The sequence below is a fragment of the Phoxinus phoxinus genome (genome assembly GCF_949152265.1).
Source record: "Phoxinus phoxinus genome assembly, chromosome: 22".
In the NCBI taxonomy this organism is placed as follows: domain Eukaryota; kingdom Metazoa; phylum Chordata; class Actinopteri; order Cypriniformes; family Leuciscidae; genus Phoxinus; species Phoxinus phoxinus.
In genome coordinates, this window is record NC_136897.1 from 2,552,392 (window position 1) to 2,571,915 (window position 19,524).

Sequence of the window (19,524 nt, forward strand, 5' to 3'; positions counted from 1 at the left end):
TGAAAACAACACTATAGGCATTTGTCATTGACAGATGTTTCCTGCAAAGGCCCCAAGACAACTTTGAATGGTATCATAAATATGTTAAATCAACAGCTGACTGATCCTGGCCGTGGTCGGACATTTATGCGATCCAAAGCACACCCCAAAATCACACAAACCCCAAATAAACACAACAATGACTAGAGAATCCGGGTTTTTCCATGCCCATATTAATCCAGCAGAACAACAAGGTTGTTTGCCTGGGTTTCACAGAAACTGTAAAAAGGTCATAACTCCCCCTAGTGGTTAATATGTGCTGTACACACACACACACACACACACACACGGCCTGGATGACATTAAGCTGAAGACTGAACACTAAGCCAGCATCACAGATACTCATAACACCTAAACAGACACAAATCACTCATTTTTACCTCGACATAACAATAAATGTCCACTTCTGTTCTCCAAGTCCAGACGGTTGGGTAATAATGACCAAATTCTCCTTTTTGAGGCAAAGTATTACTTTAAGAGCTTAATCAGAGTTGAATCAGAGTTCGTGAATTCAAAGCCATTGGAGATGAAGTTAATATGACATGCACATGCCAAAGCTCAAGACGTACTGACAAGTTTGTTTTCTTGGTTTGTGTTCATTGCATGAGTGATTCGGACATCTTCAGCCTGTGCTCGCACTCAATGCAAAGCCTCGGTTCAGAGCCACTGATTAAACTATAGACTTTATTATAGAAATTAGTACGCTGACATTCAAAAGTTTGGGGTCGGTAAGATTCTTTAAATGTAAGTCTCTTCTGCTCACCAAGACTGCATTTATTTGATCAACAATACTGTAAAATTGTGAAATATTATTACAATTTGAAACCGCTGTTTTCTATGTGCATATATTGTATATTGTAAATTATTCCTGTGATCAAAGCTGAATTTTCAGCATCATTACTCCAGTCTTCATGATGCTTCATGTGGTTTTTCAGCATTTATTTATACACTTTATAATAACTGCATGCTATGAATCATTAGTTAAGCATTAGTAAATAGTTAGTTCATCATTTATAAAGCATTAATATACATTTATAAACAGTTTATAAATACAAAATGCTTTATTCTTGATTTATACGCATAAATGTAAGTAAATTATTAATAAACTATTTAAATGTACATACATCTTATCATTTAGACATATTACTCAGTGTGTTAATACATGCTTTATATTATTTAACTTTTTTAACTATTTTTTATTAACTCTGTTGTGTTTGTTTACTTTTTCTGTTTAGAAGAGCCTTTAAATCTCCTTTGTAAATGCTTTACCAGGCATTAATAGTCCTTAATTTAGATGAACTCACAAAAATAGTTAACTAACCACTATTACATTTTTTTATAACTACCTGAATTACTCATGAATTACAGTTGGAATACGTGTTAATAAAGCATTTATTAACACACTGAGTAATATATCTAAATAATAAGATGTATAAATGTACATTTAAATAGTTTATTAATAATTTACTTACACTTACACATAATGTAATACATAATTTAGAAACGATAAATCGATCATTAATAAAGTATGAAAATACAATTATTAAACTCATTATAGATATGCTTATAAACCAAGTATAAAGCATTTATAGCTGTATTTTAAACTGTTCATTAATGTCTATTAATGCTTTATAAATTATGTATTAACTATTTACTAATGACTTATACCATGCAGTTATTATAAAGTGTAACCGGCAAATCTTTTGTAACATAACTGACACTTTTTAATCAAATGAATGCGTCTTTGATGAATCTAAGAATATTAAAAACTCGTACTGACCCCAAACATTTGTACAGTAGTGCATATAAAACATGTGTGTGTGTGTGTGTGTGTGTGTGTGTGTGTGTGTGTGTGTGTGTGTGTGTGTGTGTGTGTGTGTGTGTGTGTGTGTGTGTGTGTGTGTGTGTGTGTGTGTGTGTGTGTGTGTGTGTGTGTGTGTGTGTGTGTGTGTGTGTGTGTGTGTGTGTGAAACTTCTCTCCAGACTCACTTGGCGAGCTTCATCTCGATCTGCTGGCGTATCTCCTGACGTTCCTGATCGCTGCGCACGGGGAAGATGTTCCTGTCCTCCAGCTCCTGCTTACTGGGCCGGTTACGCAGCTTCACCGCCAGAAGCTCTTTCCTTATCCGTCGAGGAAGTGTGCCTGCACACACACACACACACACACACACACACACACACACACACACACACACACACACACACACACACACACACACGATCATTAATGATGGTGAAATGGACTAAGATCAGAAATCTGCACAAACAAGGGTCAATTATAGGCACATTCATTCCCCCGACATAACATATAACATAACATAACATAACATAACATAACATAACATAACATAACATATAACTTATCATTTATAACATATAACTTATAACATATAACATATAACATAATTTCAATATTCATTAAATAAAACTAATGTATATTGGTGTAAAAATTATTTAGAATATAGTGGCATTAACACAACAACCAATAATTTTTCTCCAAATAAACTTTTTTCAAAAGTATTTGTTCCTCAGGCAGTGTCAGAGAAGAGCTGGAGATGGAAATCTGATGTATGTGATGTGTGAGGAAAACAGAGATAAATCTGGGTATCTCTCACTTGTGAACAGAACATGTTTGTGTGTCATTTCCAGTCAATCTGTAAATGTTATTTTATAAATAATTGCCCATAAAATTAGCTTTAGCAAGTCTTTATTTCAATCTTAAAATGTCATTTTGTCATTTCCAAACATCTGGCTCTGGCTCATGCAAATGCTGTGACTTGTTCATGCCCTGTTTCAATCCCAGTGTTGCGTGTGTGTTTGCAGTGTGTGTTTCTCTCTGACAGCAGATGCATTAGAAGTAGGACACCAGATGTTGCTGACAAATTTTTCTGGAGAAAATGTGAGCAGTGCTTGCTTGTTTAACCCTTAAAACTACAATATGTAATTTTTTCCGCTACTCGGGGTCGCTAACCTCTTACAATAACACATGCGTAGGTTGATGACGCAGTGATAAGCCGAATCACGGAACTTGTCGTCATGCTGATGGATCTAATTATGTTTATAGGTGATAATGTTTATGGATGAGTGAATACATTCATGGTTTTTAACATGACTGTGGTACGAAGCAGGGTGCGATTGCTAACAAGAGACAGACCACACGCGAGTCCCGCGGATATAAAGGAGTGAGGACATTTCATTCTACCGAACTACACGCAAGTGCTGAATTAGCAGCTGAATCTACTCAAACTGCTCAGTTTATGTAACAAATTAAAATTGTGAGGTAACGCAGCGCTGTTTCTGTGTAGATGAGAGAAGCAAAGTGTGTGTGCGTTGTGCACACGCTACATTATGTCCAAGCATGCGTACACTTAAAATAGCATCTGAATAAACCGCCACTGTCTTTAGACTGGGTTTCTCCTGGTCAGTGGTGGAATTGTTTTATGAATCTGCAAAATATCACCAGGGAACGTTTGCGCCGGAACACACTCCTCTTTTCTCTGAACCGAGCCCAAGTTCATTCCCTAATTTACTGTCATGCAGGTGGAGGGAAGAGTCCGCTGTGCGTCGGGTGCAAAGTAGGAATGATACATGCGTCCAGTACAAAGTCATTTACGCTGGGTGCAAGATAGGGCCCAAAGTATGTTTGCCGTGATCCATAATGTTTTAACGAAACAACAACAGCGTAAGCGTGCCGCTAGACGTAGCGCAGTTGCCCACGTCTGTCGCCATGGTTACTATGGCAGTACATGCGGAAACCAAGGATAACGCTGATATTACGTCATTGACAGGCGAAAAGTGAACAGGGAAGGGGACTTTTTAAAATTGTGAATTTCTCTCAATTTACAAATTCTTGGAAACATTTAGGATAAAGTAAGTGCACAAAAGAAAGAAATATATAACACTGTGCAAGTGTTTTTGGGATATTTTGATACAAAATTCTTACATATTGTATTTGTAAATCCAGAGAAATTCCAGTTTTAAATATTGGCTCGTCCCTTGTCATTGTCGCCTATCAATGACGTAATATCCGCAATATTCCACTTGTAGAAACCATAGATATATATACTGTACATAGATACCTCATTAGTGGCCGTTTCAATGGGCCGCTATACGTAGCCCATGAGGAAGTTATGTGTACTTATCTATGATACAATATCTAGCACACGTTCAGTCATCATGGTCCACGATTATTGATTGGTGAGTACAGAAAAAAAAAATCTCGTTTTCGAGATGGAGAGAGCTTCGCGACAAACTTGGACTTGACAGAGACTCTGCTCTTGCATATGTTTTAAGAGACAGGTAAGCAAATATATATGATTTATTGTACACCTACAGTTATATTGCACTTTGTTTGTTTGTTTGTACGCTTTCGATCAAGTCTGGTGACCAAGCCTATGGCAGTGAAATTAAACACAGTATGTGTTGCACAAAAATATGTTTAGCTAATACTTGCAAATACTCTGGTTCAAATGTACTTTTAGCACGATTGTTTTAAACGCGTAAAACTGCGCAGCATTAACTCACCAAATCATTTGACAAATAGTCACATATCAGCAACAGGATAATATAGCATTACATGTCACGCTCCTTGCAGCTAATTCCTTACGATGACATAAAATAGTCTGATCAAACGTACAGGTAATACAAAAACTAATTTATTGCCTCATCTGTGAACATGATTCGTGAAATATATGAATTATACCATACATCTCTGGATGATGAAAACGGCATCTCTCATAGTTCTCTCCTTTATAGTGTCATCAAGCTTCGCCTCTGTTATTGGTTTGAAAATGCGACCTCTGGCGGCAAAAACTTACATATTGTACCTTTAAATGCATGAATGTTTCACAAATCACTATTGCCGGTACATATTTGGCTCTTTAGTGACCCGGATCTACATCTAACACGGATGGACCTTTACTGGGATATTTGTCTTACTTTTTCTACGGTAAGGATGCGGAGAATTGTCGTCCATCTTTTTTTACAGACTATGGTAAAAACATGACAAAAAAAATAAAAAATTGGTCTAAAATTCTAAAATAATAATTCTTTTTTACCGCTGATGTCCACGATCAACATGTGATGGAGAAAGAAACACACCAGAGATGACGGAGTCGTTCCAGCTGTCCTGGTCGCTGTAGTATTCATCCACACGCATGTTCTCCTTGTTCTCTTCTGCCTCTTTCTTGTTCTCCGCTTCTCCGCTCTGCTCGTTCTCAGCGCTGGCGGTGCGGGACACCCGTCCATCCGAGCGCCGTTTGGGCGAACCACGGATCTCCTTACTGTGGAAACTGACATTTAAAAGATCTGGTTGAAAAATGTCAATGCAAAACAATACAAACAATGCCATTCAGAATTACAGTGTGGATGAGAAACTTTTGGAAAACGCTAATGTGGACGGAGAGCGTTTTGAAACGAAAACACTGTTTTCAAATCTACTAATGTAGCCGTAACATAATGAGATCAAAAGTTACAGTAGAAACATCGTAACATTGTTACAAAAAAAAATATGTTCTGAATAAATGATTTGGGTGTGTGTGTGTGGGGGGGGTCATAGTTTTCACAAAAAAAGGATCATGTGACACTGACGACTGTAGTAATGATGCTGAAAATTCTGCTTTGTATTACAGGAATAAATTATATTTTAAACTATATTCAGATAGAAAGCAGTTGTAGTATTTCACAATATGACAGTTTTTGCTGTATTTTTGATCAAACACATGCAGCCTTGGTGAGCAATAAACTAAGGGCCCTTTTTTAAGGATCTAAGCACATGGTCTAAAGCTCTCGGCGCAAGAGCACTTACGGCGCGTCCGAATCCACTTTTGCTAGATTACTGCCGGGGAAAATGGTCGGTGCTCCCGGCGCATGGTCTAAAAGGATCGTCTCTATTCTCTTAATGAGTAAATAGTGTGTTTTGTCATGCAATAAACCAATTAGAGTTTCATCTCCCATTCCCTTTAAAAGCCAGTTGCGCTCACGCCATGGCGGATTCGCTATTTACATGAAGGAATTTGCAAGCGGAAAAACTGAACGTTTCTCTAGCGAGGAAACGGATCTGTTCGAGCGCAAGCTTAAAGCTGTGTGTGTGTGTGTGTGTTAAAACCCCAAACTTTTGACTACATAGCACACATTTCATATCAACTATTTTATATGGTTATTTTAGTAAAATGATGACAGAATTTGTCGGAATTAGTGAAGACCTGTGCTAACCTGTCCTGCCGGTGTTTGGAGGCCAGCGCCCGGTGCAGTTCCTCGATGATGCAGCTCGGGGGCAGATGGGGGTGCAGGACCCCCGAGTGAGGCGAGCCGGTGGGGGTGGAGATCCGGCCCCGCAGGGCGTCTTTGGGGAGGGTGAAGTTCCTGGGCAGAGTGGCTGGAGCCGGCCGGCCCTGATGAGAGTGGGTGTCTACAGGACAAGAAAAACAGGTCCCACTATATATTAAGTGGCTTTAAGTACTAAGTACTTACATTGAAATTAATCATTTGATACAGTGGACATAATGTGTACATGCACGTTTTTACATTGTACTTATATTTTGAAAATACCTGCATGTAATTACAGCTGTAATTAATTTATGTACCGGTAATTACATTTGTAATTACACTGTTGACCCTTCCTTTATACATTAACTCACCCTTAAACCTCACCTGACCCTAACCTTACCGTATCACACCTCAATAGCAGCACAAGTGTTTTACAATACAACCACAAGGAGTACAGGTGAAACTCGAAAAAAAATGAGAATATGATGCAAAAGTTCATTTATTTCAGTAATTCAACTTAAAAGGTGAAACTAATATATGATATATACTCATTACATGCAAAGTGAGATATTTCAAGATTTTATGTTATAATTGTGATGATTATGGCTTACAGCTTATGAAAACCTTTTCACAATATTCTAATTTAGAATTTGGGGTTTTCATAATCTGTGAGTCATAATCATCAACATTATAACAAATAAAATCTTGAAATATCTCACTTTGCATGTAATGTGTTGTGACTCATCAGACTCAGTCAGATCCATTTGCAACAGTTTATTAAATATATGCTCAAAGTTAACAGGCAGGGGTCCAATACCAGCGAAATACAGTGTAGCAGGGCAGGCGAGGCGAGAAGGAAACCAGGCAGGAGGTCAGGGGCAGGCAGCAGACGATACAAGATCCAGGAATCAGGCAGAAGGTCAATGGGCGGGCAGCAGACAATCGAAGAGTAGGGTTCAGCAAGGGTCATAAACAGAGGCAGGAAAACTTACTAGAAACGCTCAGAGATGTACACAACAGTGAAACAAGACTTCGCACAGAGTGTGCTGTTAGTGTGGTTTATATAGGGCTGGGAATGAGTAACAGCTGTGTGTGTGATCATTACTCACAGGTGGGAATTGAATCAGTGCATGAGTGAGGCATTGTGGGATTTGGAGTTCGGGAGACAGTCAGTATTCGGGCGAGGGCGCCCGTTGGTGGTTACTGGAGGAGATTGCGGGACTGGTAGTCGTGACAGAGCCCCCTCCCTGCGAGCGACTCCTGGCGCGAGGATGCTGGAGTCGACGGGGTCTACCACGTGGTCGAGGAGCAGGCTTGTTCGGGTGGTTTAGATGGAACTCCTGAGTAAGCGTGGGGTCCAGAATATCTTTGGCATTGACCCATGACCGTTCCTCTGGGCCGAACCCTTCCCAGTCGACTAGATACTGGAGATTGCCGCCCCGGCGCCTGGAGTCTAGTAGCTGGTGAACTTGATAGGCCTCTTCGCCCTCCACTAGGATGGGTTGGGGAGTGGGCTCTGCGGACCTCTCCTCTCCTTCCTCTGTGGGGTCTGTGGCCGGCTTGAGCAGCGATACGTGGAAAGTGGGAGCAATGCGAAGGTGGTTAGGCAGGGCAAGACGATAGGATACTGGGGTGATCTGCCGGAGGATTTTAAATGGACCCACATACCTTGGGCTGAGTTTCTTGCAGGGGAGCCGGAGGCGGAGGTCTCGAGTAGAGAGCCACACCCTCTGGCCAGGTTGGTACTCTGGATTGGGTCGGCGGTGTCGGTCGGCCTGTCTCTTGCAGCGATTTATGGCTCGTTGGAGGTGAGTGTGTGCAAGATTCCATGTCTCCTCACTGCGCCTTAACCAATCATCCACAGAGGGGACGTTAGTGGGTTCGCCGGACCATGGAAACAGGGGTGGTTGAAAGCCGAGGACGCATTGGAATGGGGTCAGACCCGTGGAGTGTTTTCGGATGGAGTTCTGGGCATACTCAGCCCACATTAAGTACCGACTCCAATCCTCTTGATGAAGGTGGCAGTAGGACCGAAGGAACCGGATAATCTCTTGGTTGAGACGCTCGACTTGTCCGTTGGCCTGGGGATGGTACCCGGACGTAAGGCTCACGTTAATCTGGAGCATCTGGAAAAAGGCTGCCCAGACTCGAGAGGTGAATTGGGGACCCCTATCGGACACGATATCTTCGGGCAGCCCGTAAAACCGGAACACGAGGTTGCAGAGGTGTTCAGCCGTCTGCAGAGCAGTGGGGAGTTTGGCGAGCGGAATGAGGCGACAGGCCTTGGAGAAACGGTCTACAACTGTGAGGATGGTGGTGTGACCGTCGGAGGAGGGTAAATCAGTAATAAAGTCGATGGCGATATGTGACCAGGGGCGTTGCGGGACAGGAAGTGGATGGAGTAGACCGGCGGGTAATAGTCGGGACGCTTTCTGAGTGTTACAGTTCTGGCATTGCTGGATGAACTTGCTGGCGTCGCGGACTAACGTGGGCCACCAGTAGTGGTTCTGGAGGAGTTGAATGGTGGCCGTGATTCCTGGGTGCCCTGAGCTGGGGAGAGCGTGGACGTGTTCCATGACCCTTTTCCGGAGTGCTTCGGGGACATGAACTTTATTGGGAGGACAGTTTGGAGGAACTTCTATCTGGGCATTGGCCTGACTGAGCTCGGTTTCCAAATCCCACTGGATAGGGCCGAGGACAAGGTCGGGGTTCAGGACTGTTTCAGGAGTCTGGGAGGTCAGGTCCGCGTCGTATTGGCGAGACATAGCATCGGCCTTAGTATTCTTGGATCCGGGACGGAAAGTGACTGTGAATTGGAACCGAGTGAAGAGCAGAGACCATCTGGCTTGTCTGGGGTTCAGCCTCTTAGCTGTGCGGAGGTACTCTAGATTCTTGTGATCCGTGAGTACAGTGAAGGGGTGTGAAGCTCCCTCCAGCCAGTGCCGCCACTCCTCAAAAGCAGCTTTCATAGCCAGTAGCTCACGATCACCTACATCGTAGTTCCGCTCTGCCGCGTTGAGCTTCCTGGAGTAGTAGGCACAGGGGTATAACTTGGGGGGAGATCCCTGTCGTTGGGACAGGATGGCGCCCAAGCCTGTGTTAGAAGCGTCCACTTCTACTACAAACGGCAACTCGGGATTGGGATGGTGCAGGATGGGGGCCGTGGTGAACCGTTGCTTGAGTTGGTTGAAGGCGTGAGTGGCGCCCTCATTCCAAGGGAGACGCGACGTGCTTTTCCGCACCAGAGAGGTAAGAGGCCCTGCCACCGTGCTGAAGTCCCTGATGAAGCGGCGGTAAAAGTTCGCAAATCCAAGGAAGCGTTGCAACGCCTTCAGAGAGGTGGGTTGCGGCCAGTCCAAAACTGCCTTGACCTTATTCTCGTCCATTGCTACACCGTCTGGACTGATGACATAACCCAGGAATGTTGTAGTGGTCTGGTGGAAATCACACTTCTCGATCTTAGCGTAGAGTTGATGCTGGATGAGTCTTTGGAGAACTGCCCGGACGTGCTGGATGTGGTCCTTTAAAGTGTCTGAATAAATCAGGATGTCGTCAATGTAGATTATGACAGTTCGGTGGAGCATATCTCGGAACACATCATTGATAAAAGACTGGAAGACGGCTGGACTATTTGCCAGGCCGAACGGCATAACAAGATATTCATAGTGCCCAGTGCAGGTGGAAAAGGCGGTTTTCCATTCGTCCCCTTCGCGGATGCGGATCAGGTTATAAGCGCACCGCAGATCCAGTTTAGTGTAGAATCTGGCCGTGCGAAGGAGTTCCAAGGCAGCGGGCACTAGAGGCAGCGGATAGCGGAATTTGATCGTGCAGTCGTTGAGAGCTCTATAATCAATACATGGTCGGAGGCCGCCGTCTTTCTTCTGCACAAAGAAAAACCCGGCCGATGCAGGGGACGTTGAGGGACGAATGAAGCCCTTCACGAGTTCCTCCTCAATGTATTTTCGCATGGCCTCGGTCTCTGGTTGGGAGAGCGGGAAAACTCGGCCCTTGGGAGGCGTGGTGCCTGGCACCAGATCGATAGCACAGTCATTGGTACGGTGAGGAGGGAGCCTGGAGGCTTTTGTCTTGCTGAAGGCCTCCGACAGATCGTGATACATGGATGGGAGGTGGTTCATCAAGGCCTCCTCCTGGGGCTCGATGATGCTTTGGACTGGGATTGGTGTGACAGTTGTGAGACAGGTAGCACGGCAGTTCTTTCCCCAGCAGACGATTTGACCGGTTGCCCACTGGATATGTGGGTCGTGCTTGCGGAGCCAGGGCAGGCCCAGGATGACAGGTGTGCGTGGTGCGTGAAGAATATAGAATTGGATGGTCTCACGGTGAAGAGCTCCAGTCCGCATGCAAATCTCTTGAGTGATGTGGGAAACCCGACCGGAGCCTAGCGGCCGCCCATCGACTGCTTCGACTGTGAGAAGGGAGGAACAAGGGATCAGAGCAATCTTGTGGTGCATGGCATAATCTCGGGACATGAAGTTACCGGCAGCTCCAGAATCTATTAAGGCAGGCGTGGAGACTACTTGGCCATTAATGATGAACTCAAGGGGTACAGATACACAGGAGTTAGGGTTGAGAGAATCAATGGTCAGACTCACCGGTGCCACATCTCTCAGAGGGGGTCGTGAAGGACAGTGAAGACGGAAGTGACCAGCCCCGCCACAGTACAGACATAAGTTCTGAGACCTTCGTCGCTCCTTCTCCTCCTGGGTGAGCCGGGAGGCGTTTATCTGCATGGGCTCACTGGTCTCCGTTGAAGCTGGATCGGAGGTTCGAGAAGTGGGAAGGTAGCGGGAGGTAGAGACAGGGCGATGGTTAGGGCGGCGAGATCGCATCAGATTATCTATTTGGATGGACAGATGGATGAACTGATCAAGGTCTCTCCCCTCATCGCGACAGGCCAGCTCCGCTTGCAGCTCGTGGGCTAAGCCTCGCCGGAAGACCACCTTCAGTGCATTATCGGTCCAGTTCGTCTGAGCCGCGAGGGTGCGGAACTCGAGGGCATACTCAGCGGCAGTGGACCGGCCCTGCGTGAGTTCTAGGAGACGATCCTCCGCTCCTTTACCCTCCTTGGAGTGTTTCGAAAACTGCCTGGAACCGCTGAAGAAATTCTGCGAACGTGGAAAAGGAGGTACCGTCTGATCTCCAAACCGCTGTGATCCAGTCCAGAGCGCGACCGGTGAGCAGTGAGCAAACGAAGGCGATTTTACTGGCATCAGTGGAATGAGATGTGGGTTGTTGGGCAAGATATAGCGAGCACTGGAGAACAAAGCCCTTGCATTTACTTGGGTTCCCCTCAAACTTCTCGGGAAGTGCAAGGCGGGGACTCGTGCCCGTAGGGGGTTGGAACTCGGGAACGTGGGCAGCAGGTGGAAGCGTAGGCACCGGAGGCGGATCCGAGGCAGAGGTTTGCAGTGCTTGGACCGCTTTTATCAATTCTTCGGTTAATGAAGTCAGGCGGTTTAGTTGGTGATGATGGGCAGCAAGCTGGCTGGCTTGGGCGGCGAAAGCAGCGGACAAAGCAGACACCGTTGCTGGATCTTCAGCGGGCGAAGTCTTCTGTTGTGACTCATCAGACTCAGTCAGATCCATTTGCAACAGTTTATTAAATATATGCTCAAAGTTAACAGGCAGGGGTCCAATACCAGCGAAATACAGTGTAGCAGGGCAGGCGAGGCGAGAAGGAAACCAGGCAGGAGGTCAGGGGCAGGCAGCAGACGATACAAGATCCAGGAATCAGGCAGAAGGTCAATGGGCGGGCAGCAGACAATCGAAGAGTAGGGTTCAGCAAGGGTCATAAACAGAGGCAGGAAAACTTACTAGAAACGCTCAGAGATGTACACAACAGTGAAACAAGACTTCGCACAGAGTGTGCTGTTAGTGTGGTTTATATAGGGCTGGGAATGAGTAACAGCTGTGTGTGTGATCATTACTCACAGGTGGGAATTGAATCAGTGCATGAGTGAGGCATTGTGGGATTTGGAGTTCGGGAGACAGTCAGTATTCGGGCGAGGGCGCCCGTTGGTGGTTACTGGAGGAGATTGCGGGACTGGTAGTCGTGACATAATGAGTATATATCATATATTAGTTTCACCTTTTAAGTTGAATTACTGAAATAAATGAACTTTTGCACCATATTCTCATTTTTCCAGTTTCACCTGTACAGTACATTGTACTTATTTTTCGATGTAAGTACACTTAAAGCCACTTAAAATAAAGTGGGACCGAAAAAGAATCCTTTTGTAATTATGTTTCATCGTTAGACTCCGTTGGTCAAATCTAGAAAACAGGTATACATGCACCATGTGATGAACTGATACTGACTGTCCAGACTGCTCAGTCTATTGAGCAGCTTCACTGGGAGTTTGGCTGGAGGAGTGCGAACTTCTCTGAGCGGTTTATCCTCCTTTCTCTCCTCGTGGCCCTCGAGGGCCCCGACACCGGCCCCTCTGCTCGAGGCCTCTACACTCAGCTTGTCCTCGTCCTCACTTTGCCCAAGTTCCCCTTCTGTTTCCGTCATCTCTGTGGTGTCTCGTGCTGAAAAGAGATCAGGAATGTGTGTTCTGTGATCTCTGACGCCACCTAGTGGTAAATCAGTGATGCTCATTCTTTCAAGACAACAGATGTGTGTTCATTTCCCACCTTTGAGTCATCACTTACAAAATCATATTCATAAAAAGACACACATGGTTTAGAATGGTTAAAGTCAACATGAAACGGCATCCGCAGCCCATTTTACTTCCCTAATGACGCATATTCTGAAACTGACTATTATAAAATCAGACAGGACTTGATTTTATTGATTGGGAATTGATTGGATGGGTATTTCATATCAGATTGGGGTCAAACCTGAATGCGAGTTTGCAATGAATTGTGGGGGATTTACTCCTTACCAACAACACACTTTTCTGAAGAGGCTGTTTGAACAGGACGTGCACTGAAAACAAATTGGTGTGGTATTTACTAATTGATGAGTGATTTAATAATTTTCACAGAGAAATTGGTAGTAAATTTCACAAATAATTACAAAGAATTTATTTAAATTAAACGTGACATTTTAAAGTGAAAAGACTGAAACAATATTTTATTTTAAAACGTACTCTAATAATCTTTGTTTTATTCACAAAATTAGAAAAATATTTGTTTATACACTGTGGAAGCTGAAGGTCAAGTTCTACATTACAATACAATAACATTATTGTAATTTTTTTACAAATAATTTATTAATTATTGATATTTAAGGAAGGAATATTTAAGGAAGACTATATTGCCTTTTACAATAGCCTAAAATCGTGCATAATAGATGCGCCCCTATTATGCTTTTTGGATATTGAGCTGTTTGTGAATGTAAAAGGTCTGCAAAGTTTCACAAATCAAAGATAAATGGAGTTTTTGTCTAGCAGAAGACAGGAGTGATTCAGAAGTGACGAACTGCCTGAAACAAGTCGTCAGTAACTCCAGTCTCACTTCCTGCTGAATCTAGGCAGGTTTGTAACAAATCACAACAAACTGGGCAATCTGACCAATCAGAGCAGGGCAGCTCTCAGAGAGGCGGGGTTTAGAGAGACCGAATCCTTCATCAAACCGTTTGATGCTGCAGTGGATATTATGAGGAAATAAAAGTGTTTTAGATCTTGGATGCAAACATGTTGTGGGAGACTCCAAAACAAAATTAGAAACTTTAAAATAGCATACTTTAATGTTACTGTGCATAACGTTGAGAGAAGCTTGTCAAGTTCTGAGAATATTCCCTGTTAGCTGGGAATTAAATGGTCAATATTTATTTTCTATTGGACTAAAAGTTTCAGTCAGGATTCAGGCCACATCATAGCACAGAAACTGCGCTGGTTAAAATTACAAATGATTTACTTTTAGCTTCTGACCAATGCTGTATCTCAATACTAGTTTTACTCGATCTTAGTGCTGCGTTTGACACTATAGATCATAAAATACTCTTAGATCGACTTCAAAATTACATTGGTGTTCAGGGACAGGCATTAAGCTGGTTTAGATCGTACCTATCAGACCGTTACCATTTTGTCCATTTAAATGGGGAAAAATCAAAGATAACGTCAGTAAATTATGGAGTGCCGCAGGGATCTGTATTAGGCCCCCTGCTATTCACAATTTATATGCTGCCACTTGGTAATATTATAAGAAAACATGGAATAAGTTTCCACTGTTATGCTGATGACACTCAATTATATATTTCATCAAGACCAGATGATAACACTAAATTATCTAAAATGACAGAGTGTGTTAAAGATATAAAATATTGGATTACGTGTAATTTTCTTCTATTAAATTCAGATAAAATGGAGGTATTACTGATTGGTCCAAAAAACTGCCCACAAAACCTCTTACAATACAACCTTAATCTAGATGGACGTCCTGTTACTTTATCCTCTACAGTAAAAGATCTGGGTGTTATACTAGACCGCAACTTGTCTTTTGAAAATCATATTTCAAATGTCACAAGAACAGCCTTTTTCCACCTTAGAAACATTGCTAAGCTACGTAATGCTATCAGTTTCTGATGCAGAAAATTTAGTTCATTTTCAGTGCAGTTGTAGTTTCACATTCTGGGGTGTGTTTCCCGAAAGCATCGTTAGCTAACTATGTTCGCAAGTTCCGTCGTTATCAGCAGTTCTGAGTCTGTGTTTCCCGAAAACATCGTTCTAACGAACATTCGCAAAGAGCTGTGTATGTTTGGAGCGACAGATCTCGACCTGTGGTTAGATGAAGAGTTTCATGTTTGCATGACATGTGGACTCAATAAATCCTGATCTTGAGCAAAATAAGCAAGCTGACATTCAGTGCAATCTATATATTTTATTTAGAATACAAATGTAAGTTATGTCTTTTAGTTTGTCAAGAGATTTAAAGCGTCATTTTGGAAGTTCGTATGTGCGAACGTGCTCTAGTGCGTAACAACGAGCCTATGAGTGAATCTGGAAATAAACCAAAATAACTGAGAAAAATTCCTCAGATGCCATGTCTGTAATTTATAGCAAAACATCTAGCATTAAATCGATCTCAAACAGATTCATTAAAAGTGTTTTTATTTAGTTATTACTCCACCACCTGCGTGACATCATCAACCAGTGGTTTATCGACCAATTTGAAACAATATGGTTTCGGGAAACAGTCGTGATTAGCTAGTTGATTTCTTCAATGATGCATCGTACTATAGCAGTTAAAGGTTGTATCAGCGATTTCAGGCCCAAACATATATTATCACATTCATCTAATCTTTCCTGACGATCCGCTAGCTGCCCACCCCATAAGCAGGCCGTCAAAAAAACGCGTCTCTGTAGGCAGCCTCGCTCTGAGATCTGCACACAAAAACAACTGGTTTCACCAACCACTCAAAACCAAAATAAACAGTGTTCAACCAATCACCGACAGGGACTGGGTGTTGTGAGTTTTTGCGCTCGTGCACGGTGACGGAAAGAAATTAAAGTAAAAAAAAAAAAAAACTTTTTTTTTAAATCGGACGCCGAGGTTGCACTGTTTCTTCAGGACAGGCGAGTAGCTGCTAGTGCTGACTTGTTTGGATGTGAACTGTGTGTGAGAATATCCTTCTTGAAATAATATGAGCGAAGCTCGACTAAACTTGGGTAGCTCTAGCTGAGAAATGCGCGTGCATGATCCTTTTTTTCATGATGCACGAAACGGGAGGGAGGGGCGAGCTAACTTGGTTTGTTTGGGATCTCGCTTCAAACACAAACAGAAGTGACGTCACCCACAATCGCTGATACAACCTTTAAGCAGCGAGTTACGTCGATGTACGGGAAAGAGACCCCTGTTTAGCAAAAGACCAAACATTCATGAATCCCGACCTGTAGACAGATTGTCCTCATCAGATCCCAGATCCTCGGAGTTGCTGGCCAGTGGCGCCATGGGCTCGTCCTCTCGGTCCTCGGCGTCTGAGTCCTCGAGCGATGGGCTTCCCGGATCGTCTGCGTTCCCACCACAGGCCAGGCCAGACTCTGAGCATGGGGAAAACCGGACAGTTTTAAAGGGATAGTTCACACAAAAATTTAAATTAGCCCATGATTTACTCACGCTCAAGTCATCCTAGGTGTATATGACATTCTTCATTCAGACGAATACAGTCGGAGTTCTAAAAATGTTCTGGCTCTTCCAAGCTTTATAATGGCAGTGAATGGCTGTTTCTGTTTTGAAGTCCATAAAAGTGCATCTATCCATCATAAAAGTGCATCTATCCATCATAAAAGTGCCTCTATCCATCATAAAAGTGCATCTATCCATCATAAAAGTGCATCTATCCATCATAAAAGTGCCTCTATCCATCATAAAAGTGCATCTATCCATCATAAAAGTGCCTCTATCCATCATAAAAGTGCATCTATCCATCATAAAAGTGCCTCTATCCATCATAAAAGTGCATCTATCCATCATAAAAGTGCATCTATCCATCATAAAAGTGCATCTATCCATCATAAAAGTGCATCTATCCATCATAAAAGTGCATGTGCTCTACAGGGAGCATTTGGCAGTGAAGAGAGTGATGTGTGTGCTTCTCAGTGAGTTTGGCAGTGTTGGTGCAGTGAGTATGGCAGTGTTGGTGTAGTGAGTTTGGCAGTGTTGGTGCAGTGAGTTTGGCAGTGTTGGTGCAGTGAGTTTGGCAGTGTTGGTACAGTGAGTTTGGCAGTGTTGGTTTAGTGAGTTTGGCAGTGTTGGTGCAGTGAGTTTGGCAGTGTTGGTGCAGTGAGTTTGGCAGTGTTGGTGCAGTGAGTTTGGTAGTGTTGGTGTAGTGAGTTTGGTAGTGTTGGTGCAGTGAGTTTGGTAGTGTTGGTGCAGTGAGTTTGGCAGTGTTGGTGCAGTGAGTTTGGCAGTGTTGGTGCAGTGAGTTTGGCAGTGTTGGTGCAGTGAGTTTGGTAGTGTTGGTGTAGTGAGTTTGGCAGTGTTGGTGCAGTGAGTTTGGCAGTGTTGGTGCAGTGAGTTTGGCAGTGTTGGTGCAGTGAGTTTGGCAGTGTTGGTGCAGTGAGTTTGGTAGTGTTGGTGTAGTGAGTTTGGCAGTGTTGGTGCAGTGAGTTTGGCAGTGTTGGTGCAGTGAGTTTGGCAGTGTTGGTGCAGTGAGTTTGGCAGTGTTGGTGCAGTGAGTTTGGCAGTGTTGGTGCAGTGAGTTTGGCAGTGTTGGTGCAGTGAGTTTGGCAGTGTTGGTGCAGTGAGTTTGGCAGTGTTGGTGCAGTGAGTTTGGCAGTGTTGGTGTAGTGAGTTTGGCAGTGTTGGTGCAGTGAGTTTGGCAGTGTTGGTGCAGTGAGTTTGGTAGTGTTGGTGTAGTGAGTTTGGTAGTGTTGGTGCAGTGAGTTTGGCAGTGTTGGTGCAGTGAGTTTGGCAGTGTTGGTGCAGTGAGTTTGGCAGTGTTGGTGCAGTGAGTTTGGTAGTGTTGGTACAGTGAGTTTGGCAGTGTTGGTTTAGTGAGTTTGGCAGTGTTGGTGCAGTGAGTTTGGCAGTGTTGGTGCAGTGAGTTTGGCAGTGTTGGTGCAGTGAGTTTGGCAGTGTTGGTGCAGTGAGTTTGGCAGTGTTGGTGCAGTGAGTTTGGCAGTGTTGGTGCAGTGAGTTTGGCAGTGTTGGTGCAGTGAGTTTGGTAGTGTTGGTGCAGTGAGTTTGGTAGTGTTGGTGTAGTGAGTTTGGTAGTGTTGGTGTAGTGAGTTTGGTAGTGTTGGTGCAGTGAGTTTGGTAGTGTTGGTACAGTGAGTTTGGCAGTGTTGGTTTAGTGAGTTTGGCAGTGTTGGTTTAGTGAGTTTGGCAGTGTTGGTGCAGTGAGTTTGGCAGTGTTGGTGTAGTGAGTTTGGTAGTGTTGGTGTAGTGAGTTTGGTAGTGTTGGTGTAGTGAGTTTGGTAGTGTTGGTGCAGTGAGTTTGGTAGTGTTGGGGCAGTGAGTTTGGCAGTGTTGGTGCAGTGAGTTTGGTAGTGTTGGTGTAGTGAGTTTGGTAGTGTTGGTGCAGTGAGTTTGGTAGTGTTGGTGCAGTGAGTTTGGCAGTGTTGGTGCAGTGAGTTTGGTAGTGTTGGTGCAGTGAGTTTGGTAGTGTTGGTGCAGTGAGTCTGGTAGTGTTGGGGCAGTGAGTTTGGCAGTGTTGGTGCAGTGAGTTTGGCAGTGCTGGTGCAGTGAGTTTGGCAGTGTTGGTGCAGTGAGTTTGGCAGTGTTGGTGCAGTGAGTTTGGCAGTATTGGTGCAGTGAGTTTGGCAGTGTTGGTGCAGTGAGTTTGGCAGTATTGGTGCAGTGAGTTTGGTAGTGTTGGTGCAGTGAGTTTGGCAGTATTGGTGCAGTGAGTTTGGTAGTGTTGGTGCAGTGAGTTTGGTAGTGTTGGTGCAGTGAGTTTGGTAGTGTTGGTGCAGTGAGTTTGGCAGTGTTGGTGCAGTGAGTTTGGCAGTATTGGTGCAGTGAGTTTGGTAGTGTTGGTGCAGTGAGTTTGGCAGTGTTGGTGCAGTGAGTTTGGTAGTGTTGGTGTAGTGAGTTTGGTAGTGTTGGTGCAGTGAGTTTGGCAGTGTTGGTGCAGTGAGTTTGGCAGTGTTGGTGCAGTGAGTTTGGTAGTGTTGGTGCAGTGAGTTTGGTAGTGTTGGTGCAGTGAGTTTGGTAGTGTTGGTACAGTGAGTTTGGTAGTGTTGGTGCAGTGAGTTTGGCAGTGTTGGTGCAGTGAGTTTGGCAGTGTTGGTGCAGTGAGTTTGGCAGTGTTGGTGCAATGAGTTTGGTAGTGTTGGTGCAGTGAGTTTGGCAGTGTTGGTGCAGTGAGTTTGGTAGTGTTGGTGCAGTGAGTTTGGCAGTGTTGGTGCAGTGAGTTTGGTAGTGTTGGTGCAGTGAGTTTGGCAGTGTTGGTGCAGTGAGTTTGGTAGTGTTGGTGCAGTGAGTTTGGTAGTGTTGGTGCAGTGAGTTTGGCAGTGTTGGTGCAGTGAGTTTGGTAGTGTTGGTGCAGTGAGTTTGGCAGTGTTGGTGCAGTGAGTTTGGTAGTGTTGCTGCAGTGAGTTTGGCAGTGTTGGTGCAGTGAGTTTGGCAGTGTTGGTGCAGTGAGTTTGGCAGTGTTGGTGCAATGAGTTTGGTAGTGTTGGTGCAGTGAGTTTGGCAGTGTTGGTGCAGTGAGTTTGGTAGTGTTGCTGCAGTGAGTTTGGCAGTGTTGGTGCAGTGAGTTTGGTAGTGTTGGTGCAGTGAGTTTGGCAGTGTTGGTGCAGTGAGTTT

The 19,524-nt window shown here is 44.1% G+C and overlaps 1 protein-coding gene across 1 annotated transcript in view; it reads right to left on the bottom strand.

Moving 5' to 3' along the window:
• Positions 1 to 19,524, bottom strand: part of phactr3b (phosphatase and actin regulator 3b) — a 90,693-nt gene that overhangs the window by 34,067 nt on the left and 37,102 nt on the right. The window contains exons 4-8 of the mRNA XM_079597607.1: positions 16,164 to 16,313; positions 12,646 to 12,858; positions 6,253 to 6,448; positions 5,140 to 5,330; positions 2,029 to 2,182 (exon numbers count right to left, since the gene is read on the bottom strand). Coding sequence (XP_079453733.1) covers positions 2,029 to 2,182; positions 5,140 to 5,330; positions 6,253 to 6,448; positions 12,646 to 12,858; positions 16,164 to 16,313 — 904 coding nt within the window. The remainder of the gene's footprint in view (positions 1 to 2,028; positions 2,183 to 5,139; positions 5,331 to 6,252; positions 6,449 to 12,645; positions 12,859 to 16,163; positions 16,314 to 19,524) is intronic.